General features: G+C 38.8%; 1 protein-coding gene across 1 annotated transcript; it reads right to left on the bottom strand.

The window, feature by feature from the left end:
* Nucleotides 1-2,319: 2,319 nt before the first annotated feature.
* Nucleotides 2,320-13,985, bottom strand: LOC134203850 (zinc finger BED domain-containing protein 4-like). Its single transcript, XM_062678690.1, has 4 exons — nucleotides 13,778-13,985; nucleotides 4,250-4,930; nucleotides 3,884-4,194; nucleotides 2,320-2,906 (listed from the first exon to the last, which is right to left on the bottom strand). Exons 1-4 carry the CDS (start codon nucleotides 13,965-13,967, stop codon nucleotides 2,397-2,399), a joined length of 1,692 nt encoding a protein of 563 aa, XP_062534674.1. The 5' UTR covers nucleotides 13,968-13,985; the 3' UTR covers nucleotides 2,320-2,396.
* Nucleotides 13,986-22,106: the final 8,121 nt, after the last annotated feature.

Below are 22,106 nucleotides of genomic sequence, written 5' to 3'. Positions count from 1 at the left end.
GGCTTTCGTGTTACAGATTGATGTAAATAAATCTAATAGACCGAGAACATATTTGTAACTTGGTTAGAAGCTATTACGTTTAGGTCATTGTAAAACTCTTGCTTCGTTTTCATTAAGCATATCATCTGTGTTATCAAGCAATAATGTAATTCGCATGAATTCGAATTAAGGATCAAGTTATACCCTAAGGTGAACTAGGTCAAAGAAGAATGCCTCAGCAAGAAAAAAAAAGTTATTGGTGCCAGTGTTGTTGAAGAGCGAAATAATCGCCAACATTCGATGAATTTTGCTCGAGCTTTGAATAAAACATAGCAATGAATCACTTTTGTTTTTAATGGTGTTCACTCTTCAACATATGAACGAACATAAAAATCGTTTGGTCGTGTCATTTATTCTTCATGCCTTGCCTTGCCATCTTTACTAGTGGATGAATCTGGATCGTTTGAAAAAGCATAATCGGGCAACCGCACCACCCGATCTTCGCGAGGAAAAGTAAACACATTCGCAACGAATTTAGTAGAAACATGCTGAAATAACACTGTGATACATCGGATAGCACCATCGACACAAGGTGGATAGAGGATAGAACATGTTTTTCAACGTATATGTTGATGATTTAAGTGCAGAATCTCACGGTTCATTGTGTCTCCTAGTCGGTACGAGATTACTTCATGCACAAGTTTCTTCTATTACTTTTATTTCTGCAAATACTTCCAGGAATTTTCCGAGAATCATGCAGGATTTTTCAATAAAATTCTGCTTAGAATTTTTCTCCTTTCAAATATTGCTTAATCTCGGTAATTACTTATCAATCGTTTCAGTATTCCTCCAAAAATTACTATAAGGAATTCATCCGCAACAACAGGAATTGCAAAGCCATAGAAAAGACCGGGCTGGCCTTACACACAAAATTCGGCCAGCCTACCCCGATAAATGTTTTCGAGAAAAATCATGATTTACGAACACAAAATTTAACTTGTCATAAGACGAGTTTGTACAATCCCATTTATTTCCACCACTTAATTGTACCTTGACAGATACGTATTTCGACCTCAACAGTAAGGTTGTCTTCAGTGTCTCGTACTTGACTCGACTAAATAGCTCAAAATAATTTTCTTAACATAATTTGATTTACCCTAAAAAATGTTAGATTTTTCCGGCATACCATGTTTTTGGAAATCGGATGTAAATTCATCCGTGTTTCAAATCCTACTCTACAACAAGGGGCCATACACTAATTATTACGTAAGCATTTTTTTCTGGGATTTCCAAACCCCCCATCCATGTAAGATTTTTCCCATACACATATTTTTTTTTATTTATATGGAGCGTAAGAAAATGGCAAACCCCCTCCCCCTTTCTCCCTTTAAGTGCTTACGTAATTAATGTACGACCCCTAACATAAATTTACTTACTAACGCTCGGTGTTGATCTTGATATTATAAATTAAAACAAAACACCTAAATAAAGATATAAAAAACTCACTATCGCCCAAAACACAAAAATCTGCCTATACATACGGAACGGTTACATAAAAATACCTGAAATTACGTCGGTACATGGGCGGCCCAATACCCCGCCAAAATCAGTATAGATGTTGCCACTGCGTCCAAAAGCCATTCCACAAAAGCCACTCGGCCAACCTGCCCTTAACCTTCGGCCAACCAGCCCCGGCGACCTACAGTGTAATAAACTAATCGACTCAGTTGAACGAATTGAGATGATGTCTGTGTGTGCATGCTTGTATGTATGTATATATGTAGACGAAGAATCAGAAGGAATAAATTTTGGGTACCCTTTTCAAATTTGTATTATAATGGTCACCTATGAATCAAATTCAAAAAAGGGAACATTTGTGCAAATAAGAATTGATTTTATGAATGCAAAAATAAACTTCTCGCGAAGTTCAAACGTTAGCCGTGTTAGTGTATGCATTATACCGATTTTAACATAGTTGTCAACATTAAAATATATTATAGCACATTGTTATGGTGTGGTTAAAATTGTAAAATGTGTACAATTACAATTTTTCGAGTCGAAACTTATCCCCTTTCTCCCCTTTCCCCAGTGTACCTTATATTTCCATCCAAGACTGTCATACTTTCGAATCAGTGAAACACTTAGTAATAACATAAACAGTATTTGGTCCGTTATTTTATAACATTTTTAAATCGTTGCCATCCTTATGAGTACAATAATGGAGTTCTTACATATGAAATGCTTTTAATTCATGAATAAGTAACAGCTTTGAACTCCCGAAACAACCTTACTGTGTTGATACACATTCAATTAAATATACATTTATGTATAAGCCTTCGAGTCTTCTTATTTTCAAATACGTGTAATATTATGAAAAAAAAAACAGTTTAATGAGTCAACTATGCCAAATTTACAGTTCAGTTAAACTCGCTATCTAAAACCTCCGCCACTTTTGGCAGCAAATCCGAATTCATCTTCAAAAGCATTAAGTTCTTCAACGTTACATCGTTTAACTTCATTCGACTGTCGGATAGAATAAACTTCATTTGACTGAAAAGCCTTTCTACAGTTACTTGTGTAGATGGGGCCGATAGAATAGCCATGGCCAACCGATGTAATCTCGGGCTTAAATATTTCCGTTTGTTCCAATAAGTAACAATGTCAAACGGTTGTACCACAACTCCATCTTTTGATTGCTGCGATGCGATGCTAACCTTCTCTCGTGTTTCAAGCTTAATCAATTCTATCAGTAAAGAGTCATTCGAAGGTTGTGAGTACGTGGATGATGACGAGTCTTCGTCGAAAAATTCAGCCAAATAAACCTCAACGAAGTCAGATGGTGATGAAATGTTCTCTTTATCCTCGGCCACCTGCATGTTAATGCCTGTCACAGCATCCAGTAGACTATCCAATGCTAACAAATATTCCTAAAACGAAAATAAATATTTATATGTAATCTTACGCTCTTCCTCAGTTATGAAGCGCGAGGTATTTTAGCCAAGTTTCATTTTTGCGTTTGTAAATCATGAGGCTAACACGATGATACTGCTATGCCCAGGGAGGTCGACAAAATTCCCAACCCGAAAATTTCCCAGACACTAATCGATTTGTCTTAGGATTAGCAGTACATAGTTATATACACAAAGAGTTAATGAGTTTGACGCAAAAAGTTGAAAAATAGTCAACATATAATATTAGGCCTAGCTGTGGGGAAGCCCATTGTGATTGCAGAAAAATTGATCTAAAGAGCGACGTCACAATCAACTCAATAGTTGACATACCGACTCGGGCACAAAGCTCTACAGCAAACTTGAGCAGCTCAGGGTAAGTTCGGCTACAATTTGTAAAATTTGTAAAAAAAAACAAGTACCCTGCTTTGCTAATGTCTGCTGTCAAGCTTTGTGTTCTAGTCGATATGTCAATTACTGGGTTAATTGCGATTCCGCACTTAAGGTGAGTTACGGCGGCGTCCAAAAATGGCAGCCACAATGGCCGTGCTATCTCTCACCTCGCGTTTTTGCTCGCACAAATGTGAATATTTAGGCGGTTAGCACATCTGGAAACCATTTTTTCATGTATGCTGCAAGTGAGCAAAAGTGAAAAACTACTTTTTGCTTTTGTCTGTCGTTTACTTTTCAAGTTATGTGCCCTCAAAAGTGCTATGTAGATTTGAAATTGGGCTCCAACGCGATTCACCTTAAGATCAATCACAACTCACACTAATATTATATTTAGAGTATTTTGACTATAATTCAACCCCGTCTAACTGCAAATCCCAAGACGAATCGATTAGTGACAAAACTTTGTAAATCGGTAAAAAAGTCGTTCGTTAAACCGCTTCAAAACAAGTTTCTATATTGCATATATTAGCAATATATAAGAAGGAAGAAAGAAGGTAACAAACCTGTGCCTCTTTTTTATCAGCTGGGCTTAACCTTTTTGAACCGACGAAATTAAACCTAGGGTCCAAGTACAAGCTTGCTTTGAATGCTTTCGTTGAGCTTAACTTTTTAATCCTGATCTGCATACATTTGAGTAGCTTCGACGCCAAACTATTTTCTTGCTTTATTCCATCAATTTCCGCTTGGCATACAAGCCAGTCAGCATAAAATTGAGACAAAGAAACATGGTCCTTCTGCAACTTCAGAGTGAGCACAAATACAGGTTCGAAAGCAGAGCAAAATTTTTCAATAAATTTCCACTGACGCGATAAATCTGAAAAATAAAAAATAATTGAAAATGCATTTTTGATGGAATATTGAAAACCAACCAAGGGAATCGTCTGTCTTCTCCAGAATGGACAGGAACGGGCTTTCCCGTAGATTCAGCAAATATTTCAGTAGAATGTGCCAAATGTTCCATCGAGTCTCCACAACTTTAGGTGGTACCGGGTACTTGTGAATGTGAAATAGTTGCTGGAACTCTTTGTGACGCATTTTGATGCACACTTGATTTATTTTCGCCAATCGACCTTTATAATGCTTCAGCACATCCCAAACTGCGAGTTGTACAGTATGAGCTGCACACCTTGTACTCTCAATGAGATCCATTTCAATAATATCACTGTCATCTACGTCACATGTAACACCGCGATCCTCAGGCTCCACATCCGTGTCGAATTCATCCGTTGATATTTCGCTTTCGTCGTTGAACATTCCTGTCTCAGCATCATCATCATCAAAGTCAATGTCAGCATTTTCATTCCGGTCCGCCAAATATGCATTTATCATGGCCTTCTCTTTTTGAACTGTGGAACCTACCGATACACCGTGCTGTCCTTCACAAGAATCTATGAAACGTTTCAGAAGTTTAACGGAGGCCACCATATTCGCACCATTGTCATGTGCTACAGTCAGAAGCTGATTATGCGCTATTCCAAACTCCTGTAATTCGTGCTCCAGAACATTTTTTAAATTCTCTTTCGTTTGCCTTTCGATCATTTCATGCAGTGCTAAAAAAATTAAAGACTAGATTAGAACAGATGTTGGCTTTTCTTCTACACTTTTCAAATTGTTTCAGTCACACGACAAAGGCACCATCATCGCTAGGTGGATTATTTAGGAGGTCCGGAGACCCATTGCGTTATATACCAATCGACTCAGTTCGATAAATTGAGGTGATGTCTGTGTGTGTGTGTTCGTGTGTATGTGTGTGTGAAATTATGTCAACCATTTCTCAAACACTTATCCTTAACCGATTTGCTCGGAACAAGTGGCTATATCGGACTATGGGTTCAAAAATTATGGCCAAAATACTATTTTCCACAAACTGAGTCTGAGCGTAAAGCTGAGTCTTGCGATGCTCTTACGAGATTGACAGTGGAATGGGGAAGCCGTTCCACGAATCAACGGGGGCGGATCCTGCTGGAATCACTGGCCATGTTGGATGTGGATTTGGCTAATGTCGGTACCAAAAGTACCTACAGCTGGAACGGGGCCGAGTCGATTATCTACGTTACGTTCTGGAGCCCTGGCTAAACGAGTAGTTCGAACTGGAGGGTAGATGATGGCTACACTCTCAGTGACCACCTGGCGGTTCGCTACAGTATCGACTGTACGACCAGCATTCAGCAGACGGAAGAAGGGCGAGGCCTAGCCCTCGTATGTAGAAGACATCGTACTTCGACGACGAGGTGTTTAAGGAAGCACAATACACTCGGTCTGAGCGGCGAGCAGCTGGTAACAGTACTCTCGCGTGCATGCGATGCCACCATGTCTAGGAAAGTCCAACCAAGGAATGGGAGGCTACCGGCTTACTGGTGGACTCAAGCACTTGTGAACCTGCGCAGCGCCTGTCTACGGGCACGGAGGCAGATGCATCGAGCACGCACAGAAGAGGAGCGTATTGAACGACGAGTGGCGTTCGTGATTACTAGATCCGCTCTGAAGACTGAGATTAGATCAAGCAAAAAAGCCTGCTTCGAGGGCCTGTGTCAAAATGCTAACGCGAATCCATGGGGTGACGCCTATAGGGTCGTAATGGCCAAGACACGTGGGCGCTACAGAGCGGTCTCCAGAGATGCTGGAGAGGATCATCGCGAGGCTTTTTCCACGTCATGATCCAAGTCCCTGGCCGCACTTTGTTGAGCTGCCAGGGGCCAGGGTGGCCGACGAGGGAAGAGTAACTGTGGCGGAACTTGCGGGGATCGTACAGTCCCTTAGTGAAGGTAAGGCGCCAGGACTAGATGATATTCCGAACCTGGCCATCAAAGCGGCCCTTGCTGAGGCTCCTGAGATGTTCAGATCTGTCATGCAGAGATGCCTAGACGAGGGAGTCTTTCCTGAAGCATGGAAAAGGCAGAGCTTGGTCCTATTGCCAAAGGCGGGAAAACCACCGGGCATCCGTCGGCATATAGACTAATATGTCTGCTTGATACGGCGGGGAAGGTGCTCGAGAAGATCATGCTCAACAGGTTTTTGATACGCACGGAGGGTTCGGATGGTCTATTGAGTAACCAGTTTGACTTCCAAAAGGGTAAGTCGACCGTAGACGCTATCTTGTCGGTTACCAAATCCGCGGAGATAGCTATCCAGGAGGATAGCTATCTGAGGTGGTTGTTGTTAACAACCGAAAGTCGGAGCAACAAGCGGTGATAAGGGCAGGCAACTACGCAGTCACCTCTGAACGCTCCATCAAACTCTTGTCGGTAATGATCGACGATAAGCTCACCTATGGTAGCCACGTCAATTACGCCTGCAAGCGTGCCTCCACAGCTATAGTGGCATTGTCCCGGATGATGTCCAATAGCTCTGCGGTTTATGAAAGCTTCTGGCTAGTGTTGCTCTCTCCATACTGAGTTATGATGGGCCAGCTTGGGGCACGGACCTGCGTATTAACTGCTACAGAACGAAATTAGCAAGTACGTATAGGCTTATGTGCCTAAGAGTTGCGAGCGCGTACCGTACCGTGTCGCATGATGCACATTGTGTCATTCCCTGGTATGATGCCTATTGACATCGTTATAGGTGAAAACATAGAGTGCATCGAAGTGCATCGATTGCACGAACGGCATCCGTAGGACTACTTGCGGAAGAATTCTCACAAGGAAGTCCTGAACTAATTCTTGGAGAAGTTGGTGAAGGAATTTCTGGATGAATATCTGAAGGTATTCCCGGAAAAATACCAGGAGGAATTAATGTAGAAATTCCTTGATAAAATCCAGAAAATATTCCCAGATGAGTTGCTGAAGAAATTACCGGATGAATTCCCTGATGTTAGTTCAGAAGAAATTTCTGGAAGAACTCTTGGAAGATATCTTGGAGGAACTCTCAAATTAATATACGAATGAAATCCTGGAGTAAATTCCTAGTGAAGTCCGGAAAGCATTCTAGGACAACTCCGCGAAGAAATTCCTGAAGGAATTCCTGGAGAAGTGCCTAAAGGAATTCCCGGGAAAATACCTGGAAGAATTCTTGGAGAAATTTCTAAAGAATTTTTTATAAGAATTCTTGAAGGATATTCTAAAGTAATATCGGAAAGAATTCCAGAATGAAATCCTAGAGGATTTCGCTACTGAATTTATGGAGGTATTCCCGGAAAAACTCCTGAAAGTTATCCTGGAGGAATTAAAGAAAGAGGAAGGAGGAATGCCCGGAGAAGTTGTTAGAAGAATTTCCGAAAAATATATGGAGCGAAATCGAAGGATTTCCGTCATAAATTTCTGAAAAAACTTCTAGCGGAATTTTGGGAGGATATTCCGTTTGTATTCTTGGAGGAACTCTCGAAAGGAAATGCCGGAGATTTTTCTGGAAGAATATCCGAAGAAATATCTAGAAGTTGTTAGAAGAATTTCCGAGAAATATATGGAGCGAAATCGAAGGATTTCCGTCATAAATTTCTGAAAAAACTTCTAGCGGAATTTTGGGAGGATATTCCGTTTGTATTCTTGGAGGAACTCTCGAAAGGAAATGCCGGAGATTTTTCTGGAAGAATAACCGAAGAAATATCTAGAAGGGAAAATTGGAGAAGACGGAATTTCCTCATGAATTTCCTAAAAAAAAACAAATCTAGTGAGGGATTTCTAGATAAGGAGAAATTACAATTACATGAGAAGGATTTTCGAACGATTTTCAGAGGAATTTGTGGATAACTTTCCGGAGGAATTTAGAAGTTCCCTGGGGAGCTTCTAGAAGGATTTCAAGGAGAATTCTTGAGCCCGAAATTTTTCGAGTTGTTTTGCCTCAACCCCCCTCTGGCTACGCCCTTGTATCATTCTCTATTCTCACCCTCTATCGCTTCATACTTGTTCGCGCCCTAGCGAACGGCTTTCAATCTGATGATTTTCAATTATCTTTCGACGACATTCGACATCCCCTGTCATAGTCTCTTTGGAACAGAGAATTCTTTATTTGGTTTAATTAAACGAACGATTATGTGTGTTCCAAATCTGGTTGAAACCGGTCAAGGGGCTCGGAAATTATGCTGGAACATACGGAGCCGGGGGTAATAAGAATACCCTAAGGATTGGGGTGTCCAATAGCCTTTTGAGCAAAGGCGAGGATTGCCAATCCGAAGATGGCGAGTTCGATTCTCGGTCCGGTCTAGGATGTTTTCGGGTTGGAAACGGTTTCCATGTGAAAACTGTCAAAACGCACGCAAACGTATCAATTGTGTTTGGCCCATGAGAATTTCTGGAAAAAATTCCGGAAGAAGTTCGGTGGAGGTCCAGGAGCAGCTCCCCGAGGAATTACTTGATGAACTTTGCGGAAGATTTGCGGAAGAACTCTCAGAATTCTCAGAAGAACTTTTAGAGGAATGCGTTTAGGAGCTTTCCGAGGGATTACTTGATGAACTTCCGTAGGGATTACCGGTGGAACTTCTGAACGTACTTCCGGAGGAAGTTCTTGAATAACTTCCAGAGGAGCTACTGGAGAAGCTTCGGAGGAATTCAAGGAGAAACGCCGCCACGCCGCCGTCGCTGGCTGATGATGATCTGTTACGCTAACTGTTGGATTTGGCCTCTTTTACGGATGTTCCAGATTTTACGAAGGAATTTTTATTATTGACTAGCTGACCCGACGGACTTCGCCCCGTCCAATAACGTCACTAACAAACAAACATTCAACAGCTTTGCTCGGGTGTTGCAAATGTCACAATGAAATATTTGCAGCACCGCACTCTAGATCAATTTCCGTGCGTTTGTTTTGTTTTCCTCAATAGCTGAACAAAAATTGTATTCTAATGATTTTTTACATTTCCCCGTTATATTCACCAACTTTTTGTATATACAAACCTTGCGGATCCCAAATCGACTCAATTAGGGAAGAAATCTTGCAAATCGGTCAACCCGTTCGCGAGTTAAATCGTCAGGAAGGAAATCTCAACTCATTTTTATTATATAGAAGAAGATAAGAAGATTATTTTTAGATATCAGTGGAATGTCATTACTTGTCATCAGACGAGTTTGTACAATTCCATTTGATTCCACTATGTGATTTGACAGACATGTATTTCAACCTTAACAGTAAGGCCGTCTTCAGTGTCTCGTACTTGACTCGACTTTTATTATTGTCATTGCATATCACAGAAGACTTTTACTATTGATTGCGTACATAAATCACCCATATGAATGAAAGCGTAAATTAGCAAAGCTGTGGGACCATTTTCACTGATATTCCTGATCTCCCGGAGGACGGTTTTGTGCACATTTAGACGTCGTAGAAAATTCCAACTATGGGAGACTAGGTTGCCTTGAACCCTTTTTTTGATTTCCGATGTATCACAACCAAAAATAAATAAACATACGCGATTTCCACACAGACTCTCCAAGAATTATCGAAATTTAATTTTTACATATCCTCTCGGCTACTTCGTCATGGAACATTATTCTTAACCAACCACTGCCGAACAAATTTCGCCAAATTTGGGCCTCTCAACCGAATGATGGCTGTTTACAATCAACACTGCGAAACTATTGACTTGACAATATCTCGGCATAACATTAGACAATATTTTCAAAGAACAAACATTACAAATTCAGCAATATAAATTCAAAATCAGAATTATACATAACTTTACTAAAAAAAACTATTATTTATTCATACTATAGCATTACAAAAACAAACATGTATAGATTTATGTACTAGTCTAGGTTGGTTGACGAAATAAAATAAACCGTCTAAGACGAATTAAGTACTGTCCATTTAATTCCACCAGTTAATTTTCGTTATCTTTGCAGATACGTATTTCGACCACACAGTTGTGGTCGAAATACGTATCTGCAAAGATAACGAAAATTAACTGGTGGAATTAAATGGACAGTACTTAATTCGTCTTAGACGGTTTAATTCATTCCACTAAAAGAGCTTAATATATATTTTTCCGAAATAAAATAAATAAACTAATGGGGGATCAAGTGTCCCCATATTGAGACAATAACTTCAAATCTAAATATCCTAAAACTTAGATGAAATATTGACATTTTTATAAGTACAGATTATTAATCATATTTATGGATGTGTGCTGTGTAAAAACGAAAGCATTTCGTCATTGTTATGAAAAGTTCTTCAAATTTTGCGTGGCCAATAAAAAAAATCTTTGGGAAAGTCAAACACACCAACCGGCATGCAGAATGAATAAGGTTTGTCAATCCAGAAAACAACTCACCACATATAGGTCATTTGTCTATAGAGGATCTATACTTAAAAATACGCTAGAACAAAATTACTTTAGTTCTCGATAAAACAGGGGGTGATCAAGTCTCCCCACCTTCCCCTATCGATTGCACAATCACGTCTTCTCTATCGATGTTTTCGAAATAAAATATGGAGCTGTGGGATAAACTTCTGGAATTCATAATATAGCAGATGTTCCAAATTTCCTGAAGAACCGGAGCCGTTAACAATGTTAATGTTAATGTCTAAAAAATCGTTTTGGTAGGTCACAGAGGACTTTCACTATTTACTCCACATATAATTCACCGTTACTACGTAAACGCTAACAAAAATTCTCAGGTCTGGGATCAAATTTTAGGATTAACCTATTTTACGGATGTTTCGGGTTTCTTGAGGACCGTATTGTGGTCATTCCGGGCCACAATAGACTTTCACTATTGATTGCATAATTCATTCAGTGATACAAACAGTTTCGAAAATTTGCGTTGAGATGAACTTTTGGAATTGGCCACTTTTACGAATGTTTCGGATTTCCCGGAGGGCCGTTTGTGGTCATCTCAGAAGACTTAAACAATTTATTGCGTACACAATTTGAGCGTACGAATAAAATGCCCCTTTCGGGAGCATTTGCGGGTCGCAGAAGACTTGCACATTTGATTGCACATGCCATTCGGTTATAAATGAATTGCGAAGCTCTGAGATGTATTTTTGAAATTGGCCTTTTTTACGTATGGTCAGCATCTTTCGGATGACTGTTTCGGGAGCTTTTTGAATCACTGAAGACTTTCACTACTGATTGCATCCATTATTCGTCAGGATGGATGATTACGAAATAATGTGAATCTCGGGGATTACCTTTCGGAATTGATCATTTTTACAGATGTTCCGAAAAAATCGCAAAGCTTTGGGATAAACTTTTAGAATTGGTCATTTTAAGGATGTTCCGGATCTTCCGGAGGACCGTTTCTGGGACATTTGGGAGTCACAGAAGACTTTACCTATTGATTGCACCCACAATTTTCCAGAATGAATGGTTATCCAAAAATTGCGAAGCTCTGGGATGAACTTTTGGAATTGGCCACTTTTACGGATGTTCCGGATCTTTCGGAGAACCACTTTTGGGGCATTTGGAGGTCACAGAAGACATTTACCATTGATTGCATCCAAAATTTACCAGAATGAATGGCTAAGGAAAAATCGCGGAGCTCTGGGATTAACTTTTAGAATTGGCCACTTTACGGATGTTCCGGATCTTCCGGAGGACCGTTTCTGGGACATTTGGGGATCACAGAAGACTTTAACTGTTTGTTGCACCCACAATTTGCCAGAATGAATGGTTTTAAAAAAATCGCGAAACTCTAGGATGAACTTTTGGAATTGGCCATTTTACGGATGTTCCGGATCTTCCGGAGGACCATTTCAGGGACATTTGTAGCTCACAGAAGGCTTTAACTATTAATTGTACCCGCAATTTGCCAGAATGAATGGTTACCAAAAAGTCGCGAAGTTCTGGGATGAACTTTTGAAATTGGCCACTTTTACGGATGTTCCGGATTTTCCGGAGGACCGTTTCTAGGACATGTGTAGGTCACAGAAAGTTTTACCTATAGATTGCCCCCACAATTTTCCAGAATGAATAGTTACCAAAAAATCGCGAAACTCTACGATGAACTTTTAAAATTGGCCAATTTTACGGATGTTCCGGATCTTCCAGAGGGCTTTCCGATGACCGCTCGAGGGATAAATTTGCCCAGAAATGGCATATATAATATAGCAAATACAGTTGGGATCATCAGAGTACATATTTGCAAGCAATTTTTTGTTTCATAACACGAAAGGGGTCGTTCAACAATGATGTCACAGCTTTTAGGGGGGGGGAGGGGGTCTAAGATTTTGTGACACTGCATGTACTAGGTATACAAAAAAGCGTGACAAAGGGGGGGGGTCTAGAAATCTCAAAAAGTAGTGGTCGTCATATTTGAATCGCCCCAAACTCGAAAATTTGTTGCCAAATTGAGAAGCTCAAACACTACCTCTTTAGCACAGGTTGCCTGGGGACTAGAGTGGACAATTTGGATGAATCACCCCGTGGGCTTGTTATTGGATCCTACAGCTTTCGTTTGGTGCCTGAAGATCGAAAATCGGTTGAAATTTGAGTTTTTACGATCGAGATGAAATCTTGGGTCCAAATGGACCCCAATGTACAATGTGTAACTTTTTTCTAATGCATTAGGAAGGTTAAAAATTACATCACCATACATTTCAGTCATTGATAGTATATAGTATATAGTATTGATAGCATGTCGTACTCACAATTTGAAACAAGTAATAAGATATAGAATGCCAAATTTGCAACGATTTAGCTCAAACGGAACCCCTGTCCGTTTTGTTCCCACCTACCCTACCTACAAAAATAATAACACCAAAAGATAGCCCGGGGCTGGAGGGCTTAGTGGGTTAATCGGTAGGATCAGTCACGGTTGGATGATTCACATACTCTGTCGTGTGATAGCTTGGCAACTACTAAACACTTATACTGAGTCAGTACATAAAGTACTACTTGTAAAAAAAAAACTTGAAGCTCAAAGAAAACAAAAACATAAATCTCGGGTACTTATTCAAAAGGACGTATGTGATTTTCTAAACAAAGATTGAAACGTCGATTTGTCCAATCGGATGGCACTCTCACGCAAACCAACACCATCAACAGGTAGCCGAAAGCTTTCCCTACCTGTATGTGGTGATGGTTTGCGTGGGAGTGCTATCAGATTGGACAAATCGACGTTTGAATCTCTTTTTGCAAAACCACATACGTCCTTTTGAATAAGTACCCGAGAAATATAGAAAAATATTATTATAAAAAAAAACATGGGAAAGATCGCCTATGATGTGATATTTCAATACCGAGTTTTCAAAACGACTTATCTGTTTTCGTTAACAAAGATTCAAATGTCGCAAACCAACACCTTCAATACGTATGGGAAGGCTTCTGCTATCAGTTGATCGTATTGTTTTGCGTGGGAGTGCTATCAAATCTTTGTTTACGAAAGCAGATAAGTCGTTTTGAAAATTTGGTATTGATTTATGGTTTTGCTTTTTTAAACATAAGAAGACTGAAATCTCAAATATAAAAAACATACAAAGACTAAGTTTTACATATACAAAACAACAACATGTCAACATACCCAAGTGTCGCACGACGATACAGCCTTGCTCGTCGGCAAACTGTATGTTAATACCGAAGAATGAGCGCCCTCGTCGTGTTGCTGAGTCAATTTTTGCGTGGATAATCTTCCCGCGAATTTCGGACATCATCAATTCTTTGACTATGACGGCTGAACGTCTAACCATATCGGCCAGTTTTTCCCGGGTCATCACTAGCTTCGCCGCCTTCCACAGCGGTCCAACAAGAAGGATCATTCCTTCCCAATCTGGAAAGCAAAGGGGTAGATTGTTCGATGTGGCCAAGGTTAGTGTTCCTTGAATAACATTAGTCCGATTCGTTTCCACAACGATCTTTGTTATTTTCGATTTCTTTGTGGCTGGTTCCCCAATGTGTCCTTCTGCCAGGCCCAGGTTGATAGCTACATCTGGATGGTTACATATAAAATGTCGCTTAAAATTTCCTGTAACAAGAAATAAAAGAACAGTTATCTTCTAGTGAAATACATTGGCAGTAGTAGGGTAGCTAATCAATAGAAAATAAAGATTAATGAAAATTAAATAATGCAACATATAGGAAGTTCTTTTTGCCTTGTTTAATTTTCGTTTTACACTTTCCCAGATGGCAGCATCATTCACTCTCTTACCCTATTGGATCAAAACAAAATTATTACTTACCTGGAACCAAAGCTTTCTGTCCGTAATCACACCGACTCCCATTTTTCCCGTTGGCGCAACAAATGTAGGACACTTGATTTCCATCACTCCGTACTTCCACCGCACTTAAAATAATTTGTTTTAAAGTTTTAGAAACCACTCGCGGACTATCCATTTTTGTTTTGAATACCGATGATGTGACTGCTGCTGTCAAAAATCGCGAACAACTAAAACATCGCATTGAAGCGCTCGAATGAACTTCGGCCCGAAGAGCAATGTTACGAATGAACGGACACTGAACGGAGTTATCGACTTGATGTTGTTGTTCATTTTTTATGCTCCTCATTCGCTTTTTCGAATGCGATTCATGTTAAGTCATTTAGGAAATGAATGTTGCCGATTGACGGATCGCGAAGAAGCGTTGATTTTCGTTCGCGAAGAAGATCCAATGCAACACTGATTGGTGCATTAGTGTTTGGTGCAGAAATATGCAAAACAGTATAATAAATGTTTCGTATTGTATTTTAGTTTGAAGCTGATGTATATTTTTTGCTTCGAATATCAGTGCTCGGATTTTTTTCCATCGCAAGAAAACTTTAGGATTCATAGTTCACTAAAGATTCCAATACATCCTTGAAGAGTCCATTAATTTTTGTTTTAAAATTTTTTTTTATCCTTTTTTTTATATTTCTTTATTTGATTGATTTTTCCACGAGCAGAAGTTCATCACTAATTTATTTTTACTTGTTATTTTTGTTTTAAGGAAAAATCCTTAATTGTTTTTCGCATTATCTATGGAAATTTTGTATTAAATAATTTTATTTCTTGCTCATACCCTGATTTTTTCATTGGCAATTTCCTAATTTTTATATAACATATTCAAGGGGGAGTTTTTAATTTATTCGAAATAATAGGGGAAAAGACGGCTTTGGCAGGTTTTGTTCTATTATTGGCAGGGGGGTTTTTGTCGACCGAATTTTATGAAATTTGGTCACAATATTCTTTGATATGCAAAGAATGTTTAGGCCAAATTTGAGCATAATCAGTCATAAAAACCCCCCTGACAATAATAGAACAAAACCTGCCAAAGCCGTCATTCTCCCTAGATAATTCTTTCACTCTTCAAGCATTCAACGACAACATTCGGACGAAATAAAACAATACTGCGAGCAGGAATCGAGCGGAGCTCTGGAAAGCATTGATCTTTTGTTGGTATCGCAGATCCGTACAATAGCAGTGTGTAGAAGAACTTGCCCTGTAGCCTTGGTGTGTGTTGAAAGTGCTGTGGTGTGTTGCAGTGAGTTTGGATACTTACTTACTTACTTATGGATCCTGTAGTGAGTTTGGATCTGTGGTATATTTTGGGTTGGTACAATGAACTTTAAAGTTCGGTGTGGTTTGTGGTTGGTGCTTTCTGGTGTATTTGCTGTGTCTGTGGGTGGTGTTCACTTGGAATCTTTTTGTCGTATGGGAATGACTTTGTGATGGTACCGTCAATCTCTGCGTTGAGAAGGAAATGGTGCTTCTTCCTGCATTGACGACGCGAATTTGTACTGCAGTTCCCGAGCAAAGTGACCCGACGATAAACAGGTCATATATAAGCCGTTTTCCGCTCTGCATCGTAGCACTCAGAGACCTTTAGCTACAGGAATCGATTCTGAAGGTTCGGAACAGAAGCAAAACTGAACAAGGACGTTGTTGGTGTAGGATCATTAGGCCGAAGCCTCATCAAGCCGTACTGTATTTGGTCGAATGAGAAGAAAATGCATTGAGAGTAGGGTGACCATATGGTATCCTAAAGGAGGACATGTCCTCCTTTTTCATTAAAAATCAGATGTCCTCCTTTTGCGCTAAAATGTCCTCCTTTCTGGATACTAAAAAAATAACTTTCTTCTGTAGTAATTCTAGTTACTGCAACAGAGATCCATTAGCAAATGAATCGTTGCACATATTATGGTGCTTTGCTTTCTAATATGAAATATTTCCTTTAAGTTTTTGAATAAAATCAATGTTAATATCGAAAATTAAATGCTTGAGTTGCAGTAACACAGATGTCGAAGATAACAGAAGAATAAGTATTGGATTGGAAAATGGATTAGGAAAAATGCAAATGCTTCTCAAAATTTTCTACGAGTAAACACCCATTGAATTGCCTTTGGAACGCATCGCACGGTACTATTCTTGAATATGTGCGGCAAATAGCAGTCCCTATGCCATGCCTAGAAGGGAATATAGAAATCTGAACTAATCTGAACAGTTGAGTTTCTTTAGTCTAAATCTGAACAGTTTTAAATTTCTTCAGTTAAAAACTTGGTGATACAGTTAACAGTATCATTATCATTTACATGCCTTAAATTGTGATTCAAATGGCATTCAAGAAACAAATTTCATTGGTCCCCTATGCATCTTGTGTTCCGTTCTTATAGAACCTAATGTTCAGTCAGTTATCTATTTACAAATATTCAGAATTGTAAGCGATGAGCTGTTCTTGTTAAAAATCTGTTCACTGTTGATTTCAAAATTAGTTAACGCGAAAATCTTACCATTACAAAGAAGGTGCTGGAAGTTTATAACTGGAAATTAGTATAGACTATAATGTGCTATAATGACAGTTGGGAATATTTATTGTATTTAATAATTTAATGTCCTGCGAAACGCGAGACGCCTATCTGGATTGCGTCACTGGTTTAAAAATGGATCCTCCAAAAGTGCATTTTGCATAGATTTTGGCCCAAAAAAACTGGAAAAATATTTGTAAGGCTGTATGAAATGTAATAAATTTGTAAAACGAAGTTGAAAAATGCAGGACGTCTGGTCACATTAGGAATATTTCATCTGGAGATGTAATGTTAATAAATTAAAAAAGTAAAAAGTAGAAAAAGTTGTCATATCTCCCAGCTAAAACAAAGTTGCATGTGCTAGCAAATAAGTGTAAGTTGGAGGCGTTTACATGCCTTTACTTGAGTTCATGCAAAGTGTACGTATATAGCCTCCACTTTGTAAACTTATTCGCAATGTTATACGTTCTCTTGTTTGCTGGGTTACTTGCTGGTTCTTACAAAAACTTCTTTCAATAAACATTAGTGTGCAAAACTCTAACAAATATAATATTTTTAATATCATGTCAAAAATCAAAAATCGATCGATTATTTTTATGTCCTCCTTTTTAACCAAATGTCCTCCTTTTTCGCTATTCGATTTCGAATTCGATTTAGGTGAATTGTCCTCCTTTGGAAAAATTTCATATGGTCACCCTAATTGAGAGGATCGTTTGCACTGGGAACAACATACTGGACTTTTCAATCTCCGCGATTAATATTTCGCGAGACAATGGCTTCCGTTATTCATCAAGCCAGCAAGCCACAAAACACACCTGCCATAGTGTACTTCAATTTATCTGCAGTCAGTCTGTAGTTCTCCGAATAGTTTGGACATAAAAAAGAAACGAAATTTTTTTTTAGAGGAAAACAAATGTACAGAAAACACCCCCCCCCCCCCCAGACCAATTTTCTGGCTACGCCACTACTGCAATCGTTTGCCACAAATCCTTCCAGAAACCAGAAGTCGATGCCATCGGCTGATGACCAGCAGCCGCACGCAAAAAAAGCGTTCATGAATTCGTGAACTAACAAGTTCACGGTGTATTTTTTCGTGAACAACAGCCACGGATTCGGGAACACAGTCACGTTTTCTGGAACGTTCTGGATAACGTGACTGGTGTTCCCAAATCCATGAATTAAATCACGGTGTATTTTTGCTGTTTCACGAATTCGGGAACGCTTTTTTTGTGTGCGGGTGGCTCCAAGCGGCCGCGACATGTTGATGCTGAGCCGTCGGTGATAAATGCTAGACTGCTAGCAAACAACAAGTATGCTATCTTGGCGGAGCAGCAAGTAACTAGGTACCAAAGTGAAGATTCCACCTCTCTTCACCTCTTCGAAGGATGTCGCCTTTCTTCGCACTGAGCTTGCCAAGAAACAGATTCACCATCGGTTCAAGCTGTGCAGCGCGCGAAGATTATCTGCACCACTGCAGCCGACTATCAGAATATCGCGTAAGCACTTGTTGACCCAAATATGTTACTTTTACTCGCACGATGTTCCCTGCACGAAGCCTCTGAAGGTTATTATTCGTGGGCTTCCGGAATATACTCCGGAAGCATTCATCGAAGAATTGAAAGCCAATCAAGGTGTTCCCCGTCAAGCAAGCCGATGGAAACAACCAAGGACTCCGTCACAATGGCGGACCTTCGGAAGGTAAGGGCTCTCTTCCACATAATTGTGGAGTGGAAGAGATATCGCCCGAAGAAACGCGATGTGACGCAATGTGTGAACTGTCTCGCGTTTGGCCACGAAACAAGAAACTGACACATGAAGCCCCGCTGTCGCAAATGCCCTGGAGCACACCACACATCTTCGCGTTAACCCGTGGAGGAAGCTGCCGAAGTCAAGTGCGCCAATTGCGGTGCGAATCACGAGGGCAGCAATCGAGCCTGCCCTAAGCGTGCGGAGTTTATCGCCATCCGCAAAAAAGCCTCAAGCAAGAACCAGCCAGGAAGACGACGAGACCCGCCTCCGCCGTTGAACGACAAGCAGTTTCCGCCTCTGCGATACAACGTACCGAACCTTCCACCACTCCAGCCAGTGGCGTCTGCCTTTGTGGGGGGGGGGGTTGGTTTCAGAACATTTTAATTTGAGGGGGTTCGAAAAACAATTATTCTAAAAATTCTGTCTCTGGGGGTGGCACTGCCTCCAGCTAAACCAGCAGAGGACAAAAGCCGTCCCCCGTCCCACACTGGGGCAGCCCTGGTTCAAACATGGAATAAACCTCTCAGCCATTAAAATGATGAAGTTTACCATAGGTATCTTCAGTGAAGTTTCAATATACATTAATGCCGACATTTTGGTCAATATTCATCATTTTTAGCGATATTCGCATAAAAGTCCCAAACGCCAAATTGGCCAAACAGCGTTTTTAAAGTGTGATTTCTTCAGAGAAGTTGCTTATCACTTAATTTCGATGAACCTTGCTAAAAATTTCAAATTTCCAGAGCCTACTGTGATGATTTATTTGGTTATTTTGAAAAGAAAGACCAAAAAATGAAATTTGATCAGTAATTGTACTTTTTCAACACTTTTACTATTGGATATTATTCAAAATCATAGATATTGGTAAAATACACGATTCGTGGTGGTTATCCAGTTATTAAAAATTATTTTTGGCGATTAATCGTGGAAAAAAGGCTAATTTATGGTATTTTTCACATATGCCGATTATGCTGTGGGGCAGAGACGGGCAGCTGTTTAAATCGGCAATGGACAGAAAAATTCATGCCCTTTCAAACAAACACTTTCCCAAAGACATGATATTCGATGATTTTTTTCAAAATTAATTTTACTGAATGCCAGTACTGATGCTATTAAAAATACCTCCTAATGATTTTCGATTAGTTAGGAGGGTAAATAATTGAACAACATGGTACAATGAATTAATAAGAACTTATGAGAACTATAAGAACTAATAAATAATTATAAGAACTAATGAAATATAGTTATTTCCCCTTTGGAAGCTATAATTTTATTTGAAAATATTTGTATACACCCAGAAAAAATGGATAAAGATTAGATTTGTAAATATTGTATGGATTACTTTTTGTTCATGGGCTTTTTATATTAAACAATACCAGTATTTTCATATTCACTTCTAGCAAATAATGTGATATTTGCAAAAGTGTCCTATGTATCTGCGTGTTTTCTTATATTTTATAAAGAAGTGTAACAGTAAAATATGAAAAATACAAACAAAAGGAAAAACGCAGATATATTATACTTTTTGCAAATATCACAATGCATAGTAAAAATAGTACATATGTACTGGTGTTTAATTGTTTAGTATAAAAAACCCAGATTAATCCACCTACAGTGAGATTTTGACCCTTCCTTAGTTATAAGGATTTTTTTCCCAGACTCCAGCATTTAAAACGAGATAAAACTACTCAGCTTCCCACGGCGATTTACCGTGAAAGTAACAAAATAATTGCCTACCCAAAGGCGGATGTCATGGGTTGAGTGACAACTCAACGAATGATAATGTACTGTACTTCATGCTGCCTATCTATAAGGCGCTCGTCGGATTGAATAACTATTGTGACATGGTTAGCAACTATCGTAACGCTGGTTGCATACACGCTAAAAATGAACTACTCAAAATTGAGTCGAATCCGACTCATTTTCATTAAAAACGGGACAACTCAAAATTTGAGTAAAAGATACTACTTCAATAAAATGATGATTGCACTTAAACTAGGAGTCTGTTTGTCGTAAAATGCACTTAGATAGATAGATAAACTTGATTCGCATCTGTCGTATCAAAAAATGATGGAAGGCCATGCTTAACTTTCGAGAAATCATCATTTTATTGAAGTAGTATCTTTTACTCAAATTTTGAGTTGTCCCGTTTTTATTGAAAATGAGTCGGATTCGACTCAATTTTGAGTAGTTCATTTTTAGCGTGTATAATATACTCGTAATTTCCAGAGACCTTGATATTAATTATTCCAGAACTAACTAAATCAGTCATTGATCTGAACGAAACTCAATAGCGTTCAATAATAACATATATTTCGCCTTATGGATGTCTAATTTGATTAAACTAAACATGTTCAATACCTTAAAAATTAGCTAGATTTTTATGGTAGTAAATTTCAGAATTTGCACACATACGCACACATACATGCATACAAGTGATCTATTAGTGTCTCAAAACATGCTCAGATTTGTTATCTAGCTTCCAATGAAATCCATTTCAATTTTTACGTTTTTGCTTTTCTGAGAAGATTTTTTTGTACATGCTTCTATATGTTCCTCAATTAAAATCATTTGTTTCTTTGAAACAAATCAGAAAAATAGGCATAATTGCATATCATATCATTTGTTATAATTTTATTTTCAATGTCAAAGTGAATTTGTTTCAAATACCATACATTTTATTTAATAATTCACGAGATTTCTTGATAGATTAATACATAACACACATGCGTAACGCATACAAAGTGAAATTATAGACACTTCCGAAGGAAGGGTCAAAAACTTAATAAAATGCCCAAAATCTCGCTCAAAATACTTTTTTTCCCGCACGAGAAAGGCATCATCACCGCTAGGTGGATTAATCTGGGTTTTTATTTTCTTCTAAGTCGATATGAATATGTCTTACAAACTTTACCTTCCAGAGGGGCAATAATAATATTTTATCAGTTTATAAATATCACACCAAAAAATTATGAATATTACAGGTGATGTATTTCAATAAAATGACACAAAACCACATGACATAAACAGAATCGTATATTTTTCAATGTCAGATGATTTAAAATTACATGTCACGGAACCTAAACACAGCACTAAGGGTATGCGATAAGTCACTTTTTCCTGACGAAACGAAACGAAACGAAATTTGAAATGTCTATGTTGATTCGAAACGAAACGAAACGAAAAATAGATTCACTTTCGAGACTTCGAAACGATACGAAATCAACGTCCATTTAATTCGAAATTTTTCGAAACGAAACGAAATTTTAATTTTTTTCCGCGGAATTTTTATTGAATTGATTTTATTTATGTACACTGAAAATGATTTTCACTTAAGAGTTACATGAAAACATATGCGGATATTTTCCATCTAGTTTCGATTGTAGAA

Source organism: Armigeres subalbatus, unplaced genomic scaffold (genome assembly GCF_024139115.2).
Source record: "Armigeres subalbatus isolate Guangzhou_Male unplaced genomic scaffold, GZ_Asu_2 Contig257, whole genome shotgun sequence".
Taxonomy (NCBI): Eukaryota; Metazoa; Arthropoda; class Insecta; order Diptera; family Culicidae; genus Armigeres; species Armigeres subalbatus.
This window is presented reverse-complemented; position numbering and strand designations above follow the sequence as displayed.

Coding starts and splice junctions, on each gene's coding strand:
- LOC134203850 (XM_062678690.1), bottom strand. CDS start 13,967: ATGACCCGGGAAAAACTGGCCGATATGGTTAGACGTTCAGCCGTCATA. Junction 4,931..13,777: donor TATCGTCGTGCGACACTTGG/GTATGTTGACAT, acceptor TAATTTTTTTAG/CACTGCATGAAATGATCGAA. Junction 2,907..3,883: donor CTGATAAAAAAGAGGCACAG/GTTTGTTACCTT, acceptor TTTTCGTTTTAG/GAATATTTGTTAGCATTGGA.